General features: G+C 44.1%; 1 protein-coding gene across 1 annotated transcript in view; it reads left to right on the top strand.

Moving 5' to 3' along the window:
* Window positions 1-19,921, top strand: part of TMEM241 (transmembrane protein 241) — a 101,210-nt gene that overhangs the window by 51,564 nt on the left and 29,725 nt on the right. The window contains exons 12-13 of the mRNA XM_012652108.1: window positions 5,706-5,775; window positions 10,155-10,248. Coding sequence (XP_012507562.1) covers window positions 5,706-5,775; window positions 10,155-10,248 — 164 coding nt within the window. The remainder of the gene's footprint in view (window positions 1-5,705; window positions 5,776-10,154; window positions 10,249-19,921) is intronic.

The raw sequence follows: 19,921 nt of genomic DNA, 5'->3' as shown, positions 1-19,921 counted from the left end.
TCAAAACCTTGAGAGTGGAATGCCTTTTCTGCCATCATTTGTTAAAAGTCAACCCTTTGTAAAATAATAAATCCTACAAAGACATGCTGTTAACCCCAGACAGTGTCTGCTCACCCCTACTGCTGGGCTCTTATTATTCCTTCATGCAGCCGGTGGCTGCTGCCCAACAGACATTTAAGAGCCTCTGGAGTGTCCTCCCCCTTTGAAGTATGCTTTTGTCAAAGGCCTTTGCAAAGTCATGTTCACAGGTTCTCCTTGGTTTATGTATTCATTCACTTCCTGAATTATTTCTAGTGGACTTGAGTGAGTAATTTTCACCTAAAGAAATCACTTGGCCCTTTAGCTAAGAGGCTGTGCTTGTTCTTTTGTGACATTCATGATGATCAGAGCCGGAAGGCATCTAGTGATTATCCCAGGTGCCATCAGATTTTACAAATGAGGAAATTGAAGCCCCAAGGAGTTCAGTGATATGACCAAAATCATACTGAGTAGGTGAGCAGCAGAGGGTCCCCTGACCTTCTTCCCATGTTTTTCTTTTAAAATGCCACTTGTTTAGTGATCCTACACTTTATTATAAAGTCTCTCAAGCAAGTGAATACTTTTGCATGATGTTCCTAAATTTCTTTCTGGAGCTTCTCTTGGTCTGTGGGGCTTTTTAGCCACCAGTTTCCAAGCATGGTATCTGCTGGTAATAGTTTGTACATTTTGGCCAAGAGTCCAGCATTGTACCTTGAGTTATTGCTAAACTTTTAGGTCAATGCAAGAATGAATAACCTTGGGCACTTAGTTGCTCTCTGGGAATAAAAAGTAGTCACAGCCTAAGATTGTAGAATGGCCTGGGCAGAAGAGTAATTTAAAATAGGCTTCAGTTTCTTTATGAGGTGATGAAAATGTTCTGGAATTAGGTAGTGGCGATGGTTGCACAGTCTGTGAAGATACTAAAAACCATTGAAGGGTACATTTTAAAAGGGTGAATTTTATAGTATGCAAATTATATCTCAATAAGAAAACATTATGTGTAGGGGAAAAAAAGAAATCTCTCTGATTTGAGAACCTGTTTTGGAGCTTAATTATGCCAAAAGAGGATACTTGCAAAGATTAATTTTCCTTCAAGTTAAAGGAAAATTTAACTCTTAAATTAAAAAAAAAAGAATGGACATCAGATGCTCGCCTCCCCTTCCTTCTGCAGACTTTAGTCCCATCGCGTGGTAAGTGATCGGAGATGGGTCTGCCGTGGGCAGCCCATGCGCGGTGGAGCCTGCTGGATTCATCAGAGAGGGCCTTGGCACCTTGATCTTGAAGGACTCCTGTCTGCGGCTTTGGTGTGTTACAGTTTTGTGCTAGCTGAGGTGGTGTCACTGAAGAGGTCAGGTATAGAAAGTCAGGCTTAGGAGAAGGGTTTTGCTGGGCTTCGACCCTGGCTGTGCCTCTCCTGTCAGCAGTAGAGGTGGCTGTGGCCTCCCTTGCTGTAAGGGAGTAGGACGACTCTTACTGGGTGGCTCTAATTCCTGCCAACCCGTTAGCTTTCTCACTGGACCCCTGGGTAGTCTAGACCATTTTAAAGCTAGAACAACACTTTATCTTTCCCAGCTGCTTATTACACTCCCCATCTAGAAAGTCTGTGGCAGGGTCTGCCTGCGGACTGGGGAGAGCGTCTTCCTGACTCCCCATCTGCCGCGGTTAAGACACAGCCAATCGGCCTCCATAGATGCAGTCTTTTTTGAAGGATCTGTTAATACTTTCTGACATTGTAAAGGAGGGCTTGATTGTTTTTGGTTTCTTCTTACCCCTTCTTTTGTTACTTGTGTCTGAATTATTTGGTAGTACTTTAAAAATATTTTTAAATTGAGATATAATTTACATGTATGAAATAGATACATGTTAAATGTATAGTTTGATCAATTTTGGCAAATGTACACACCTGTGTGGCTCACACCCCTATCAAGATATGGAACATTTCTGTCACTGTAAAAAGTCTCCTCCTGTCCCTCCTTAGTCCCTCACCCACCGAAAAGCCCTCCACTGATCTGATTTCTATTACCGTAGGTAAGTTCTATCTCTTCTTGAGCCTTGTATATAAATGGAAGCATCAGTGTTCTTTGCGTCTGGCTCTAATATGTAGTGCAGCGTTTAGAGATTCATTCATGTTGTTGTGTATATCATGATTTGTTCCTTTTTGCTGTTGAGTACGGTCCCATCATATGAATATACCACATTTTGTTTATCCATTTACCTGTTGATGCTCACCTGGGCTGTTCCTAGTTTGTGGCTATTATGAATAGTCAAAAAGCTGCTATGAACATTCTTATGCATGGCTCTTTGTGGATTATGTGTTCATGTCTCTTGGCTAAATACCTCGGAGTAGGATTACTTGGTCTTAGAGTAGATGTGTATTTAACCTTCTAAGAAAGCACCAGTTTTCCAAACTGTTTATACTATTTACACTCCCGCCCTGCAGTGGGAGTTCCATTTGCTCCATACTCTCACCAACATTTAGTGTTGTCAGTCCTGTTTTAACTATTCTGGTGGGTGTGTGATGCTTGTGACTGAGCTTCCCTCCTCACTCACGTGCAACCAGAAAGACGAGCTTTCTTGCAGATACACCTTTGGGGTGTGCTGGGCTGTGGTGCTAGGGAGACAGTTCTTCATGCCCTAGGCCAGACCCCACCACAGGGTTTGCTTCTTGGCAGGTGGAATCCCCCTTCCCTCTAGCCTTTCAGCCTCATGATTCCTATCAAGGCTCCAAGAATCTTGGGACCTTCCTTGAGTACCACGTTTCCCCTCACACCATTTGAAGCAGTAGTAGAAAAGAGAAATGTTCCCCAAGCTTAAGAGTTTGCAGTTCCCGTTTGGATGGGGCCTCTTAGCTGTGGTGTTCAAGGGAGAGAGAATTTCAGGGAACCAGAGGAGCAGGAAGACCCACAGAATCTGACCCAGAAATAACCCTGTTACCTGGTGTGTCTGTTGCTCATGTGTGAGAAAAGCAAACAGCACTAATTACTTCTTGGAACTGACCTCCCATTTTCCTGCCAGTTCTGAGGGCAAAAATGTGAGAGGAAATTCTCTTCATGGTCAAATATCAATTAGTCTTGAATGTGGCAGTATTGTGCCACACTTTGCACCGTGGCAATTTCATGCTCTGTTATCTTCAGAGAAATGGGATTCATTCCCTCACTCAGAGTCAGCAGAATTTTAACTGTGGAACGCGACAGTGAGGGCTCAACTCAGACTTTATTTTATAAGCCGCCATGTCGCTGCCACAAGACAGTTTACGAAGCTTTAGCTGCTTAATCTGTGCTTAAGTTGTGCAGTTCTGCGCTAGATAGTGCAGGAGTGTTGTCTTATGAGTGTCTTTACACATTTTTTAGGCTCCTGGATCAAGTCCTTATGTGGTTGGGGCCAGCCCAGCACACACTGCAACCTTCTCTGAGGGTATTTATAGCACAGTCACCAACATTTGCCATTCAGGGGTTGCTGTGCACCCTCTCTGTCTGAGAGTGCCACTTCAGCAAAAGAGAAGGCAGACTGACAGCATCAAAGGGGAACACTTGGGGTCAACTTAGATTGAGGACGACTTAGCCAAGTGGAAACTGGAACACTCCCTCCAGGGAGAGAATGAGGGGGTCTTTCAGATCTTCTCAGCTCAGCAGTGCTCATGTGTGTGGGGTGGGTGCTGACACCCAGTGGGCATGGGGGTGAGTGGAATAGAGTCCCAGCTCTCAAGATTTGATAGTTCTAGAAGGAGGGACGGGTGTGAAGTCAACTGTGTGCTATGTGAGAAACGTGAAGGTTTTAGAAATGGTCAAAGGTCAGGGAAGCTACTCTCTTATTTTCTTATGTCTCCCTCGTAATTTATGGAATCAGTTTTCAGGATTTGAGTGAGGGTTATTATTTAACTGGTAAATTACCTAGGACCCACTTTTTTTCTTTATTTCCCTCCCTCCCAGTCTTCCTCTGACCACCTGTCTGTTCTTTAGATCCCATCCAAAGCTTGGCTGGGCTATAAAAGTCACCAACGTGCCGCAAGTCCATTTCGCCCCCCTGGAGCATTGGGGATGAAGGGCCGGGTGCTGAGAGGGGGTCTCAGGGTCCCCAGTTTCATTGTTCTCCCTCTGCCAGTCCTCACTGTCACACTGCCCGCGCTGCACTTTCTCTCACACCGAGAGGGAAATTGGGAAGGGGCCAGGAACCAACAGCTGCCAGAGGGAGAGGCTGAGTTCTCTGTGCACATGGACAAGTCCTCCCCTCCCCCTGCCTGAACGGTGGGCTCTGGCTGCTCTCGGGGGCCGGGGTCCCCAGGGTTACCTTGGCTGTCACTGGTGTGGGGCAGGGGACTGCCAAATGTGTCTGTGTTCTTCATGCACTAGAAGACTGAGCCTGAAGTCATTTACAAATTCCCTCCAGGACATGGGTCCTGATCAGATGGTAGAAAGAGAACAAGAACTCTTAACCTCTTGCTGGGCCACATGAAAACCAGATCCCAAGAAACCCTCTCCCTGTAGTTGAACACACACGTGCATATGCACAAATGAAACAAACAAACAAAAAATAACAGTCATGATAAAAAAAAACAACCCTCCAGAGAAATAGAATTCGAAACATTTCCTTCCCAGTGGATGGCTGAATCATTTGAGATCATTCAGGTCTCTGAAGAAGTGTAGAAAACCATTGTGTCTTTTTTTCCAGAACGCTTGATTACTAGGTGTAGTGCGAAGCGAGTACTGCCTGGGTGTTCCACTGCATACCTAACCTACTGCGAATACTTGGGAAAAGCAGCCTTTTCCTTCCAGTTCCCCCAGGACTGAGAGACAGGCCAAGGCCCGGGGGTCTGGAAGACCAGGCTTTCCAGGGGCTCAGAAACTCCAGATTTAGAAGGATTAAAGTATCTGCTGTGGAAATGCTTAATTCCTTTTCTCTGGACATTTTTGGAACACTTTCTGCTTTTTTAATCTCCTGACTTCTTGTTTGTGACCAAGTTCAAATTCCAGAGATGGAAGTAGCCAATATGTGTGATGATTTCCTCTTGCACCAAGTGGAACTGAAAGAATGAGCTTACTTCACGAGAAATAAATGTACCCTTTGGACCTCAAACTAAAATGAGTATGCACAGTCGGTCTGGTCCTTGCGCTGTTTGTGCAGTAATTAAACACGAAAATGAACAAAGATGTCAGGGCCATGGATCCATGACCTTTTTTTAGACATAGGCAGAAAAGAAGAAAAGATTCTTTAAAAAAGATTCTTTTTTCCTGCACGTGCCCTTGTGCAGGGTTGGCTGCCTGGTGAAGAGGAGAGATCCCAGGGTTTGGATTGACTGGAGTTCACAGTCCGGCTCTGTAGTTTAAGAGTTGTGCAGTCTTAGACATGTCTCTTAACTTCTCTGAGCTCTGGCTGAAATGGGGATAATAGAACCTCACAGAGTTGCTTCGAGGCCCAAAAGAGATGAGTACGTAAAGCTTTTAGCATAGAGTCCCGCACAAGGCACGCTCCCACTAAATGATCATCATTATTATACGGTTACTATCATTATAAGACAATGCCAGTGACAGAATCCCTAGGAATGCCAAAGTGAATTCGGTGCTAGGCAACTCAACACACAGAGGACCGCCATGCTAAAGACCCTGGCCTTGAGTTTCCCAGGGCAGCTGGGGGCAGAGGGCCGTGTGAGGCCACGTGGGCCATCGTCTCACCATTGCTGTGCCCCTCAGGTGATCTCTTCAGCGTCCTGGACTTCCCGTTCCTGTATTTCTACAGATTCCATGGCAGCTGCTGTGCCAGGTAATCTTGAACTCACTCATTTGTATGTTTCTTGTGCTGTCAGCTGTGTCTTCCTCTCTGTGAAGTCCAGGGTCACTGCTGGTGACCTGAATGAGTGGCGGGAGAGAGTGGGGGTGGGTGCAGGCGAGGACAGAGCTTGGCCACCAACAGGCTGCCACTGAGCATGCTCAGGCTCTTGGGGTGTCCTGGGCCCCGCTAGGACCCCTGGCCTGCAGAAGTGTCTCAGCCGTGGTTCTCAAACTTGCTAAACAGCTACAATTCACCCACCTTTCCCCCCTCCACAAACAAATCTCACAGATTTTCACACAGAGCTTCAGTGTATAAAACTGATGAACCTGATTCTGTTCAAGGGAAGATTGGGATCCAGAATCCCTCCCTCTCAGCTTCCACCTTGGCCTCCTTCTTGCTCCCGAAGGAAACTTCTGAAATAACCGCCACCAAACCCTAAGGCCCTGAGAAACAGGTTTTGGAACCAATGACTAGAAGATGTCTAGACAACAAGGTGACCATCAGTATTTGGCCTTGGGAAGGACTCAGGGATGTAGGCCTGTTACATGGGTCCATCTAAACACACGGAAGTTTATGCCCACCCCTCTCCCTTTTCCTGCCACGATCGCCACTCTGCTTGACTCTATTGTGCTGGGAAGTGGAAAGGCTGCTGTGGACACTCTGGGAGTGTATGTGGTGTTCCGATGTGGTGGAAAGGCCAGGCCTGGGTGAACCCAGGGTTGCTGCTTGCCAATTGTGTGGTCTTTGGGCAAGTTCTCCAAGTTCTCCCAAGCCTTAGTGTTCTCATCTGTAAAATAGAAATATAATACCAGTACAGGGCTGTCGCATGTATTAAGTGAAATATATAAAGTCCTAAGCATTGTACCTGGCCCAGTAAATGGTGGCCATTATGATTATCCCTCAGGCTGGCTGTGAGTACAGTGTCAGCACATCACGAGCAGTGGCCACGTGAAAGTCAGGCCATGTGTTCCCACGCATGTATTCATAAAATGGCACCTATGAAGCACTGATTCTTCCCAGAGCTCCAGAGCTGCTGTGCAGCCAGGCACTGTTCCTGCTGGGGCTATGTCGTGCTCCTCATGCGTGCTAGGGCGAAAGAAAAAAAGAATCAATATTATAGAGTTTGTTTCTGCATTTGAGCCTGAGAATGATTTACTTATCACCCTCAGAAAAATTTCAGGGAAACATTGACAGAATTTGCTGTCCCAGTTCCAGTCAATTTGATCGGGCTTTGTTCCCTTGCCCGTTAGCTGGAATTACACAGCATGAGTCTCAGAGCTGCGCGGGTGCCTGGGCCTTGTTTCCCTTTGAGTCGGGTTATTTGGCAGCACCGGCGATCAAGGGGTGGGGGGAGCACGGTTGTTCTGTGTTATTTGGAGCAGAGCAGCACGGCTCTCAGCGCATTGATGCCGGCTTTGTGGGGTGACCTTCGGGCTCTACTTCTGCCCCTGTTAATCTGTAGCTCTCTTATAACACAACATGATAAATAGGGTGTTTTTTTTAAAGATCTGGGAATCTCTGTTTGAATTGATTTAACTCTCTGTTATTAATACATTTCGCCCCTTGCTACAGAGCTTAGCCTCTTCAGTCATTTCAGTGGCTCCTCCGTGACCACAGATGAAACTGGGGGGTCCTGGGGAGCAAAGGAGGGGTCACGGAGACCTAGAGGGACACTGATAGCTACAACCTGAAGACCCCATGACCAGGGAGTCTTCTGCCTCTGTAGCAAGGAGTAGAAGAGCTGAGGGTGGAAGGAGAGAGACGAGGGATCCGTGAGTAATTTAGAAATGACTCACAGACATACAAGTCAAGCTCTATGAAGGAGTCCTAGATGTCTCTATAAGCATGTTGGTCACAGACTGGGCTGAGCTTTTCCTGGCCCTGCACCAAGGGGACAGGTAACGTGGAATCATGCCCTTCCTCTGGCTGGAGGTAGAGAGGAGAGGAAAAGACCTGAGGGGAAGGAGGTCTGGGAGATTGGACAGGCACCTGAGAAGTTGTTACTTCCTTGGGTCTAGGGGTGGGAGCCACAAGAGGAGCCAGTGCACTGGCTGCCTCACTGCTCAGACCCACCCTCCTGGCCACGGGCACCTGGAACATCTCAGTCTTTATCTAGCTGGCCAAGAACACATTTCCAAGACTGGACACAATGGCTTGCGCCCATAATCCCAGTACTTTGGGAGGTTGAGGCAGGAGGATCACTTGAGGCCAGGAGTTTGAGACCAAGCTGGGCAATGTAGCGAGACCCTGTCTCTACAAAAAAAAAGATCACCTGGGCATGGTGGCATGCACCTGTAGTCCCAGCTACTTGGGAGGCTGAGGCAGGAGGATTGCTTGAGCCCAGGAGTTTGAGATTGCAGTGAGCTAGGCTGACACCATGGCACTCTGTCTCAAAAAAAAAAAAAAGGCCCTTGTCTCCATTAGATAAGATGAGAATTGCTGTGCTTGCTCCTACTTTAAGAACACTGAAGGGCCGGGCGCGGTGGCTCACGCCTGTAATCCTAGCTCTCTGGGAGGCCGAGGCAGGTGGATTGTTTGAGCTCAGAAGTTCGAAACCAGCCTGAGCAAGAGCGAGACCCCGTCTCTACTAAAATTAGAAAGAAAATAATTGGACAACTAAAAATATATAGAAAAAATTAGCCGGGCATGGTGGCGCATGCCTGTAGTCCCAGCTACTCGGGAGGCTGAGGCAGGAGTATCGCTTGAGCCCAGGAGTTTGAGGTTGCTGTGAGCTAGGCTGACACCACGGCACTCACTCTAGCCCGGGCAACAGAGTGAGACTCTGTCTCAAAAAAAAAAAAAAAAAAGAACACTGAACCTGAGACAAGAAAAGGGGGAAAAGGGATTTGGATACGGTTATGAGGGTCAGTGAGCACAGTTACAAATAGAAATCCAGGTCACCTGTTCTGACTGGGTAAGCCTGTTGCCCACCCACAGAGGCCTCTTTGCCTTTTGGGTGTGACTTGATGTCTTAATCCGTAACTGTTCAGTCTCCCATGACGGCAGATGCAGATCTGAACGAACTCTGCAGGTCGTCAGGGCCAGACAGGCTGAGATATACACAGGGGAAACCCGATGCCGGCCTCTGTCCGGCCCCAAGAATGTGGCTGTGAACTCATCTAATCTAACAAAGAGAAGGTACACATTTCTATCACATCTGGCCTTGGCGTGTTCAATTTAACTCAACCTTCCAATTCAAGTAGACAAACATTTATTTAATACTCACTGTGACTGAGGCACCATGTTAATCTCTGTGGGGGAAAATACAAAAAGCAGCCCAAGATCGAGCCCTTCCCTCTTAGAGCTTACGATCTGCGTTGGAGCTGCACACCCATGCCTATAACAAAGGTCAGACGGACGTGTGACACCCAAACCTCTGGAGGTGCAAATGAAGGACAACCCACATGACCTACCACTTGGCTTGGGGTACAACTGCAATCATATCTCTTTAATTTTCAATTCCAAATCAAAGTCACACTCAAACCACCTCCTACACACATATGCAAGAAGTCAGCCTCTCTCTGTCTCTCCCTTGCAGTGTCTCTGCCTCCCCTCTTCCCCAGCTATCCTGCCTCCATGTGCCAGGAAGAGTTTGGAGCCCCCTTTGCTTTGGCCCTGACCACACAGTGGCACTTTTGAAAGTGGTTCCAGCACAGGCACTACATCCCTGTCCACGGCTGTACCAGTGCCCTTGCTGGTCCACACCTCTGAACAGCCCCGTGATGTTCCCCCAGGCTCCCACAGTTCACACACACGTGCGTAAGCATCGTTTCCAAAGCAGACTCCTGGCCTCAGCCACGTGTGTCACTGCAGCCAGCCTTCCACTTCAGGTTTTACTTGGAGCCCAGGGCCAGTCAAGACCCTCTCTTCTCCCATCCAAGTACTAACCAAGCCCTACCTGCTTAGCTTCTGAGATCAGACGAGATTGGGTGCGTTCAGGGTGGTATGGCCATAGATGAGACCCTCTCTTCTCATATGATGAGTTTCCCTTTGGAAGTCTTTTCCTGCCAGTTTGTTTTGTTTGAAAAAACTGAAGCTCTACCTTGGTGGGCACCAAAACTCCGGAAGTAATCTGGGAAGGAACAGGAGGTGTTGTCCTCCACCCATTTTTCTTTTTTCCTTTCATGATTTAGCGAGAGATCTCACCAATTTCTGTGCCCCCCTCCCACTGCCAATGGAATGCTCCCCTTAGAAAAGCAGAGGTAATAGGTTTTTAAATTTTGATATTTTTAGGCAAAGATCACTAGAAAACACAGGTGAGTTAGTTTTGTAGTAATTTAGAATTAACTCGTAAAATGTAGCATCAATGAGTCAGCTATTGGCTAGAAGATGACAAGCCTCACTAACAAAATAATATTTTCTCTTTCCAGTGGACTTTTAGGATTCTTTCTCATGTTCAGTACGGTGAAGCTAAAAAGCCTTCTGGCCCCAGGACAGTGTGCAGCCTGGATTTTCTTTGCTAAGGTAAGAGAGAGGGAAGGGGTGGGCAAACCTCTTTCGAGAGCTTGTGTGCTCAGAGTTCTCAGAGCCTGGGTGATGTGAAGTTTGATCTTCATGAAACCATTTCTAGGTACTGGCCCTGAGCCTGATCCTTCATTTATTCTGGTAACAATTTCTGATGCCTTCTGCTTATTTTATCAGCAGGACATATTTAATTTTTATCACATCCTGGAAGGTGATCATGGGTAGGCCCCTTAACTTCCCTGTGCCTTAATTTACCCATCTGAAAATGAGAAGTTTTGCCGAAAAACATCTAAGCCTTCTCCAGCTTTAAGGGTCTAGACCCCTAGATGCATTGGGCAGTTCTTACTTTCCTTCCTGGGGGCCGTGAGGGTGGCCAGAGCTCAAGTGACTTGCCCAAGAGGACTCAGCCTCTCTGAGTGACAAAGAAATGCAAATAGACAAATGGCCAAGTTGGGACACTCCGATGAAGCCCAAGAATGGCCTTTGTGTATCTGAATGACCATGGTTGAAGCATGAGGTAAAGCAGGGGGGAGTCTATGAAGAAATAGAAGGAGCCAAAACATCCCTTTCAGCTCTCTAACAGTTGACCAAAGGCATACAACAAACTGAGAAGCATTTGTTCATGAAAACTACTGAACTTTGGGCAGGAACAGGATGAATTTGTGGCATTCGTGCCTATTGTCATTCACATTTCCCTCTTCCCTCCTGCTCAGCTCTGTCAGTGTGATCATTCAACCAGAGTAGGGCAGGCTGTGAAAACCACAAACTTTGCTGCTGCTTCCAGGAGGGGCTTACTCTGTTTGGAGGATTATCTGTTAAAGTGGCCATCTCGGTGGCAAATGAACAGGAAAGGCCAGTAGCTCCACTAGCTTGAATTTATAGTCCTCTTTGGAGCAAGTAATGGACCAGTGATCTAGCTGGGGACTTCCTAGGTGGTTCTGGGAGGTGAGGCAGCCATCAGGGGCTTGATAGCTCTCCATAGATCCCAGATTGCTGCTAGTCTGTGTGCATGAGCAGCAGACAGGGAGCAGGCTCAAAATACCCATACGGCCCTGGCCAGCAGAGCCTGTGTGCACACACAGAGGACGTGTGAGAGAGCCAGCAGAAAGTAAAAGCTGGGGCAGACATAAAAACAGCCTGAGGTTTGAATGTGCTCCCCAGCCCACACACAGAGTCAGGAGCAGCGAGAACAAGGCTTTCTGGCTCAAGCTGTTGGAGCAAAACCTCTAACTAGTCTTTTCCAGAACACTAAGCTATGCAGACATGGGGATGACCCCAAGAAGCCACATTTAAAAATAAAAACAAGAAAAAAAGTTGAATAATGAAATCAACAACTGTACCTTTTAGAGGACAGACTTAGTCCAGGAATATTACTAAATAAGCAAAACAAAAATAATGACCATCCTTCTGGGGAAAGTCAGAATTCAGAGTTGCTGCCATATTTTATCTAAAAGGTTCAGTATTCAACAAAAAAATTAGAGATATTCAGAGAAGCAAAATGTGATCTATGTGCAGGAAAAAAGCAGTCAATAGGAACTGCCTCTGAGTGTCTGTCCTCAGATGTAGGATTCAGCTGAGAAAAACTACAAAGCAGCTATTTAAATATGTTCAGAGATCAGAAGGAAACTGTGTTTAAAGAATTAAAGACTCAGTAAATACTGAATCTCAATAGAGAGATAGAAAATATTTTTTAAAAAAACCAAATGGAAATTCTCGAATTGAAAAATACAGTAACTGAAATGATAATTCTCTAGAGAGACTCAACGTTTGAGATGGCAGAAGAAAGAATAAGTGAACTAGAAGGTAGAGCAAATGAAATTATTCAACCTAAAGAAAAGATTTTTTAAAGATTGAAGTAATGTAAACAGAGCCTCACATCTGTGTGATATCAAGTACCTCAACATATGTGTAAAAGAAAAAAATCAAAAAAAATCTGAAGAAATAGATGGATCAAAATTGCCCTAATTGGATGAAAAACATTAATTTACAGTTCCAAGAAGTTCAGTGAGCCCCAAGTGGGATAAATAAAAAGAAATCTGCTCCTAGACACCTTATAATCAGACTTTTGAAAGACAAGAAAATCTTGAAAGGAACAAGAGGAAAATGATTCAACACATATGGTGGAACAAAAATACAATTAATGGCTGACTTATCAGCAACAGTGGGACCACTGGGCATGGTGGCTCACACCTGTAATCCCAGCAACCCGAGAGGCTGAGGCGGTAGGATTGCTTGAGGCCAGGAGTTTGAGACCAGCCTAAGCAACATAGCGAGATGCCATCTCACTAAATAAATAAGTAAATAGTCCATCCTTTGTCATTTTCTTTAAAAAAAATTCTATGAAAGGGGAGTTGTGAAAAAAAAGAAAACAAAAACAGTGGAGACCAGAAGGCAATGGATGACACATTCCACATGCTGAAAGAAAAACTTGTCAATCAAGAATTCAATATACAGCAAAACTGCCCCCAAATAATGAAAGAGAAATAAAGACATTCCTAGCTAAAGACTGGGATATTTGTTGCTAGCAGCCATATCAATAATTACATTATGGCCCGGCGCGGTGGCTCACGCCTGTAATCCTAGCTCTCTGGGAGGCCGAGGCGGGCGGATTGTTTGAGCTCAGGAGTCTGAAACCAGCCTGAGCAAGAGCGAGACCCCGTCTCTACTAAAAATAGAAAGAAATTAATTGGACAACTAAAAACATATAGAAAAAATTAGCCGGGCATGGTGGCACATGCCTGTAGTCCCAGCTACTCGGGAGGCTGAGGCAGGAGGATCGCTTGAGCCCAGAAGTCTGAGGTTGCTGTGAGCGAGGATGACGCCACGGCACTACTCTGTCTCAAAAAAAAAAAAAAAAAAAAAAAAAATTACATTAAATGTGAATACAATAAATATCTAACTCAAAAAGTAGAGATTATCAGATTGGATTTAAAAGAGCAAAACCCAACTATACACTGTCTATAATACTACCATAGAGTCAAAGACACAACAGGCTGAAAATAAAAGGATGAAAAAACATATGCCATGCAAACAGCAACTATAAGAGACCTGGCTAGAGTGGCTATATTAAAATCAGACAAAATAGACTTCTTAACAGAAAATATTTCTAGAGAAAAATAGGGACATTTGATAATGATAAAAGCATTAATACACTAGACTGACTGAGAAAATAAGAGAAAAGATGCAAATTATCAAAGTTAGAAATGCTAAATTTGACTGGCTTAAAAGAAAAAAAAAGAAAAAAGTTGGGAGACTTAAACCATGTGATTTGAAAATTAAATACAAAGCTAGAATAATTAAGACATTATGCTATTGGTATAAGGATAGGCATTTATGGTCTATCAGTTTTCAACAGAGGTGCCAAGGCAATTCAGTGAGGAAATGGTTGTCTTTTCAACGAGCGGTGCTGGAACAATCAGATATCCACATACCAACCAATCTACAAACAAACAAAAAACTTAGATCTTTGCCTCACATCATTAACTCAAAATGAATCATAAATCTAAATGTAGTGCTAAAACTAGAAAACTCTCAGAAGAAAACATAGGAAAAAAACCTTAATGGCCTTGGATTTGTCAAAGAATTGGTTATGACACCAAAAACATGGGCCATAAAATAATTGATAAATTGTACTTCATTGGCCAGGCATGGTAGGTCGCACCTGTAATCCTAGCACTTTGGGAGGCTAAGGTGGGAGGATCGCTTGAGGCCAGGAGTTCAAGACCAGCCTGAGCAAGAGTGAGATCCCATACATGAGACCATGTATCTACAAAACATAGAAAAATCAGCCAGGTCTGGTGGCACAGAACTGTAGTCCTAGCAACTCTGGAGGCTGAGGCAGGAGGATCACTCTAGCCCAGGAGTTCGAGGTTGCAGTGAACTATGATGACACCACTGCACTCTAGCCCAGGAGACAGAGCAAGACCCTGTATCAAAAAAAGAAAAAAAATTGTGCTTCATTTAAATTAAAACCTTTTATTAATACAATTCAAAAGACACCATTAAGAAAATGAAAAGATAAGCCACAGCCTAGAGAAAATATTTGCAACTCATGTGTCTTATAAAGGACTTGTGTCTAGAATATATAAAGAATTCTTATACCTCGATGAGATGACCTACAACCTAATTTTAAAATGGTCTAAAGACTTGAACAGACATTTCACTAAAGAAGATATATAGATGGTTAATAAGTACATGAAAAGGTGTTCAACATCATTAATCATTAGAGAAATGCAAGTTGAAATCATGAGATACTACCACACACCCACCAGTATAGCTATATTTAAAAAGAAAAAGACAATACCAAGTGTTGGTAAGGATGTGGAGAAACTGGAATCCTCATAAATTGCTGGTGGGTATGTATATAGCCACTTTGGAAAACAGTTTGGTAGTTTCTTAAAAGGTTAAACATAAACTGACTACAACCCAGAAATTCTATTCTTAAGAATCTACCCAAAAGAGATGAAAATATATGACCATAAAAAAACCTATACATGAATGTTCGTAGTAGCATTATTCATAATAACCAAAAATTGGAAATAATCTTTTTTTTTTTTTTTTTGAGACAGTGTCTCACTCTGTTGCCCTGGCAAAAGTGAGTGCCGTGGCGTTAGCCTAGCTCACAGCAACCTCAAACTCCTGGGCTCAAGCAATCCTACTGTCTCAGCCTCCCGAGTAGCTGGGACCACAGGCACGCGCCACCATGCCTGGCTAATTTTTTCTACATATATTTTTAGCTGTCCAATTAATTTCTTTCCATTTTTTGGTAGAGACGGGGTCTCGCTCTTGCTCAGGCTGGTCTTGAACTCCTGAGCTCAGAACGATCCGCCCGCCTCGGCCTCCCAGAGTGCTAGGATTACAGGCGTGAGCCACCGCGCCCGGCCTGGAAATAATCTTAATGTCTGTCAACTAGTATCTATATAAACAAGACTCAGTAAATATATATATTTATTTGTATTTGTATACACACACAGTGGAATACTGTTCAACAATCAGAAGGAATAGGCTATTAATATATTGCTACAACATGGATGAATCTCAAAAATGTTACGCTAAGTGAAAGAATCGATTCACAAAACAATACATATAGTATTGTTCCATTTGTGTGAAGTGTCCAGGAAAACAAATTTATAGAGACAGTATACTAATAGTTTCTTAGAGAAAAAAATTGATTGCAAATAGACTTGAAGGAATTTTTTTGGTAATGGGAATGTTCTAAAACTGGATTGTGGTGATGATGCACAGTCATTTAAATTAATTTACTAAATTTGCTCATTAAAAACCATTGCATTTTGCATTTATAATAGGTGAATTTTATGGCACGTAAATCATCCCTGAAAACTGTAAAGTAATGGTGCTTAAATGTTGTTCTTTAGGATTTAGAAGGACCTTTTTTCTGTGTATATGGCTTTGCCTATTTGACCATTAATTTCATAAGTCTTCTTTTTATCTTTCTAAACTCTGAAGGAGGTTCATAACTTCCTCTTCAATAGTTAATTCAGAAGAGGGAAGCTTTTTAGTTGGCTGCGGTGGTTTAATGCTAATCCTTTAAATGTGGAGGATTGGATTAGATGAGCCATTAAGGTCTCTTGCAGCCTCAGTACATCAAGCAATCACTCCCTCCTTTTTTAATTCTATTTGAAAATAAACTCTGTGATCCTCAGTGGTAGAATATGTATCCATTCTTTGGACCACTGCACATCAAAATGTGCTGACATTTGAAATGCAACGTGATCGTACTTAGCAATACAGCATTTCCCCATGATGTCATTGTGACTTTACTGGGTGCCAGCATATTCAGAAGGTGACTCAGAAAGACGTTCCCTTGGTGCCAGAAGAGAATCTGGATTCTGTGAAGACTCAAAAATACATAGAGAGGGAGGTCATTGAGGGGGATGGGGATACCTTCTCCTTGCTCCAAAAGGACGCCCATTCATGGCTGGCCATTTTCCAAGGAGATGTCACATCAACTTTGTAACTTTTAAGTTCAGAGAGAAGGTGTCCCTGTGTCTCTCTGGTCATCACCTTTTTCAGTGTCTTCCTCGGATCTGAGAATGCTTAGCATGGGGAAAAAGTGCCTTCTAAGTCATTTTATATTGTTACCACTATTGTTTTCCTTAAGGGGAATTTGAGAAACATTTTAAGAAGCTAAAAATAACAATATTTGGCAACCCTTAAAAAATATTCCTCCTCTTGGTAAATTCAGGCATGTGAAATCTAAGTGCATCTTCATAAAATATTGGGATCCCCTCACTTGTAATTTAAAGCATGAGTGCAGGACAAAGTGAATGAATGAATTTAAGAAAAAAGCAATTAAATGTGTAGATGTACAAGGAGGATGTGGTAGGAGTTTATATTTTTCTCCTAGTAAGTTTCTCCAGCAGGTTTAAGTCCTCACATGAGAATTCTTCCTGGATTGAGTAGTGCCTTGTTTCATCCTTGTTAACTTCAAACTGACTGGAGTTCTCAGTGTCACTGGGAAGAAGCAGCAGAGGTCAGAGTGAGTTTGTGTTCAGGATGAGCCAGGATAGGAGAGACGTCCTCAGGCAGCAGCCCCCACCCTCTCAGGGCCTGAGGCTCCAGCATTTGCTTCCCCTTCCAGAGCTGTCTGCATAACACTTTCTTCCTTGAAACCCAATGCCCTAATTACTGCCACCATTTTGTGTCCTGAAGACAGTGACAGACCAGAAAACCAAGTCTTAGCCTGTACTTTCTATGGCCCTAGGAAAATAATTTTTCTATAGCTTGCTTGGGATAGGTCTCTTGATTTGGTTTTGTTTATTGTTTTGATTGTTAGAGTTTCATCTTTCGTGTATGCCGTGGCCTTACTCTCAGGACCGTACGGTGCTGGGTCAGCACCTGAGAGTGAACAGGCCTCTTCTTAAATGTAACCTAGGTGTCTCCCTTGCCTTCTCTAATCCCTTCCCTAAGACTGTGTTATAATTTTCTGCTTCCCTGAAACAGCTGCCAATTCCTGGCATTTAAGATGTAATAGATTCTTAGTGTTTGGGTGGTGTTAGAAGTTATATGAAGCCACATGGTCTCTCTGAATGGCCCCCTTTTTGGACATGATGCTACTAATCAGTCAACATTTATTTAGCGAAATCTTGGGAGTATCTGACTGTTGTGTGGAAGTGGTGGGATGCATTAGTCGTGTGCAGTGCCTGCCTAACGCATGCTGTAATCCAGAGGAGGAGGGTAAAGGAACAGGAGTGAGACTATTAGAGGATGAAGCTGAGCTGGGTGGTGCTAACATCCGGAGCTGGGAACAGGAAGAAGCTCTGTGAGCAGGTGGAGGCAGGGGAGCAGCTAGAGCTGGTTCCTGCAGACCAAGGTTGCCTGGGAGAGGTGGAATAGGGAATGAGGGCCTTCCAGGATGACTGGCAGGAGCCCTAAGGTGGGATGAGCAGGTGGAGAACTGTGATAAATAAATTTGACCAGAGGAGGAGGAGGATGTGGAGGTGTGGGAGGAATTAGGGCACAGAAGAGTCAGAGAATAGGAAACCCTAAAAGCTATTCCACAAAACCAGCCTCTGAATGAGGCTGACTAAAGGAAGATAATGTTTGAGCAGGTTCATATGGCAATGGTGCTCAAACTAGATTGGAAATGCCTGGCACGCATTTAGAAGGGAGGTAAGTCCAAGGCAGTGATGGCAAGAATAAAGATGAAAGGTCAAACTTGACTGCCCAATTTGAAGGAAAATACATTTTAATCATTTAATTTATCATATAGTTAAATATGTGGCATTTTAAAAGAATTAGATAACAGAGACTCAGATCATTTTAGAGCAGATAGGGGATGGGTAATGATAGTTTAGACATAGGGAGTGATGGGTGGGGAACATCAGAGATGGCTCTGAGGTTTGTAGCTAGAGACATGAGAAATCCATGGCATGACAGACAGAAATGGGGGTGGTTATGAAAGAGTCTGTGGGGAGTAGAGCTGGTGAAATATACTTTAGACAAATGCATATGGTGTTAAACCATCTAAATGGAGCTGTTTCGAGTTGGAAAAGTGCAGTGAAATGTTGGTGAGAAATCAGGTCTTTGCCTGTCCATTTGGATTTTGGCTACAGAAATCAAGAAAATGAATCAATAGATGAGCTTGCTGGGAGAGTAAGAGGATGTGGGGAGAGAAGAACAGAGACTGAGAACTTAGCTTGGGAGATACTTAGATAACAGGGAGTAGCAATGAGCAGGAGAGAGAAGTAATAGCCAAGATATAGGAGGGGAACTAGGAAAGTTCCTAGTTCCAGTGTGGGGAAGCCTAGGGGAGGATCTTAAGGAGTAACACAAAAATGCCACCAGAGGTCAAGGAGATCTGGTTGAGGAAAAACGAGAGCAAGGACATTGCTAGCCATCGAGGAAACAATTTTAGTAAAGGGCAGGGCTGGGAGTGGGGCAGAAGATGCCTCATAAACACTCAACAAAGAAGCAGGTAGAAGATTGTGACTGGACACTGGCAAGGGGATAGCCAGCTCTCGCGAAGGTGACGCCTTTTCTAGGAAAACAAGGACTCGGGCGTGCTTGTCTCTAGGAAAGAAGAAAGCCATTTACAGAGAGATTTGAAGATGCTAAAGAATGAGAGGAAATGGGGGAAACAAGTTTCAGTAGTCCATGGAAGGGGTGGGGGGCTAGTTTTAGAGAAAATGGGGCACCTTTCTCTGAGCTCTAGCAGAGGGGCAGGGATAGAAGGAGGCACACATGGTCTTCCCCAGGAGGTATGTGGTAGAGGGACTGGAATTTCAGCGGGAAAAGCAAAGGAAAGAATACTCACTGCTTGACTTGGGTCACTATTCACCGAACCCCTCTGCTCTGGTCTGAATGTTTGTTCCCCTAAAATTCATATTTGAAATCCTAACCCCTAAGGTAGTGGTATTAAGAGGCGGGGGCTTTGGGAGGTGATTAGACCATGAAGGCAGAATCCTCATGAATGGGATTAGTGTCTTTATGAAGGAGGCTCCTAAGAGCTGCCTGGCTCCTTCCACCAGGTGAGGACACAGTGAGGAGGTGCTGTCTATGAGAAAGCAGCCCTCAGCAGACGCCAGGTCTGCCGGCGCCTTGATCTTTGACTTCTCAGCCTCCAGAACTGTGAGAAATAAATTTCTGTTGTTTATAAACCACCCAATCTAGGGTATTTTGTTATAGCAGCCCAAATGGACTAAGAGACCCTCTAATCCTCAGTTATTTCATCCATAAATCAAGGAGTCTGGACTAGAAGATAACTAAAGATAGCTCAGAAACATTGTGATTCTAATGAGCTCTAACAGTGTCGACTATATCTGATATTCAGGACTAAATGCTGATGGCGTTTACATTCAATTGTATTGATTTGTAGCATTATGTAATGATCTGCTAGGAACCATATCACTAATGATCGGTGCCTACTTGATAAAACATTTGCCAGATGTAAAAATTATTTAGTAGACTTACCAGAATAAAGTAGGAAACACTATGCAGTCTGACCTTCTTCCATGCGGATCACCACATTCCACCTTCTCTTGTGGAAGGTCGTGATGTATATGCTACAGGAGGTTAATTGAAATGTTCGTCCCTCTTTTTACTTAGTTTGGACAGTCAAAATTCACACTTCTAGAATGGAATTTCCCTTTCCATTGCTCCTTAGGATAGAATGTTGCTCACACAGTCCAGATGGATGGTGGTCAAATCCTTC

This window comes from Propithecus coquereli, unplaced genomic scaffold (assembly GCF_000956105.1).
Source record: "Propithecus coquereli isolate 6110/MARCELLA unplaced genomic scaffold, Pcoq_1.0 Scaffold38, whole genome shotgun sequence".
NCBI classification, from domain to species: Eukaryota; Metazoa; Chordata; class Mammalia; order Primates; family Indriidae; genus Propithecus; species Propithecus coquereli.
This window is presented reverse-complemented; position numbering and strand designations above follow the sequence as displayed.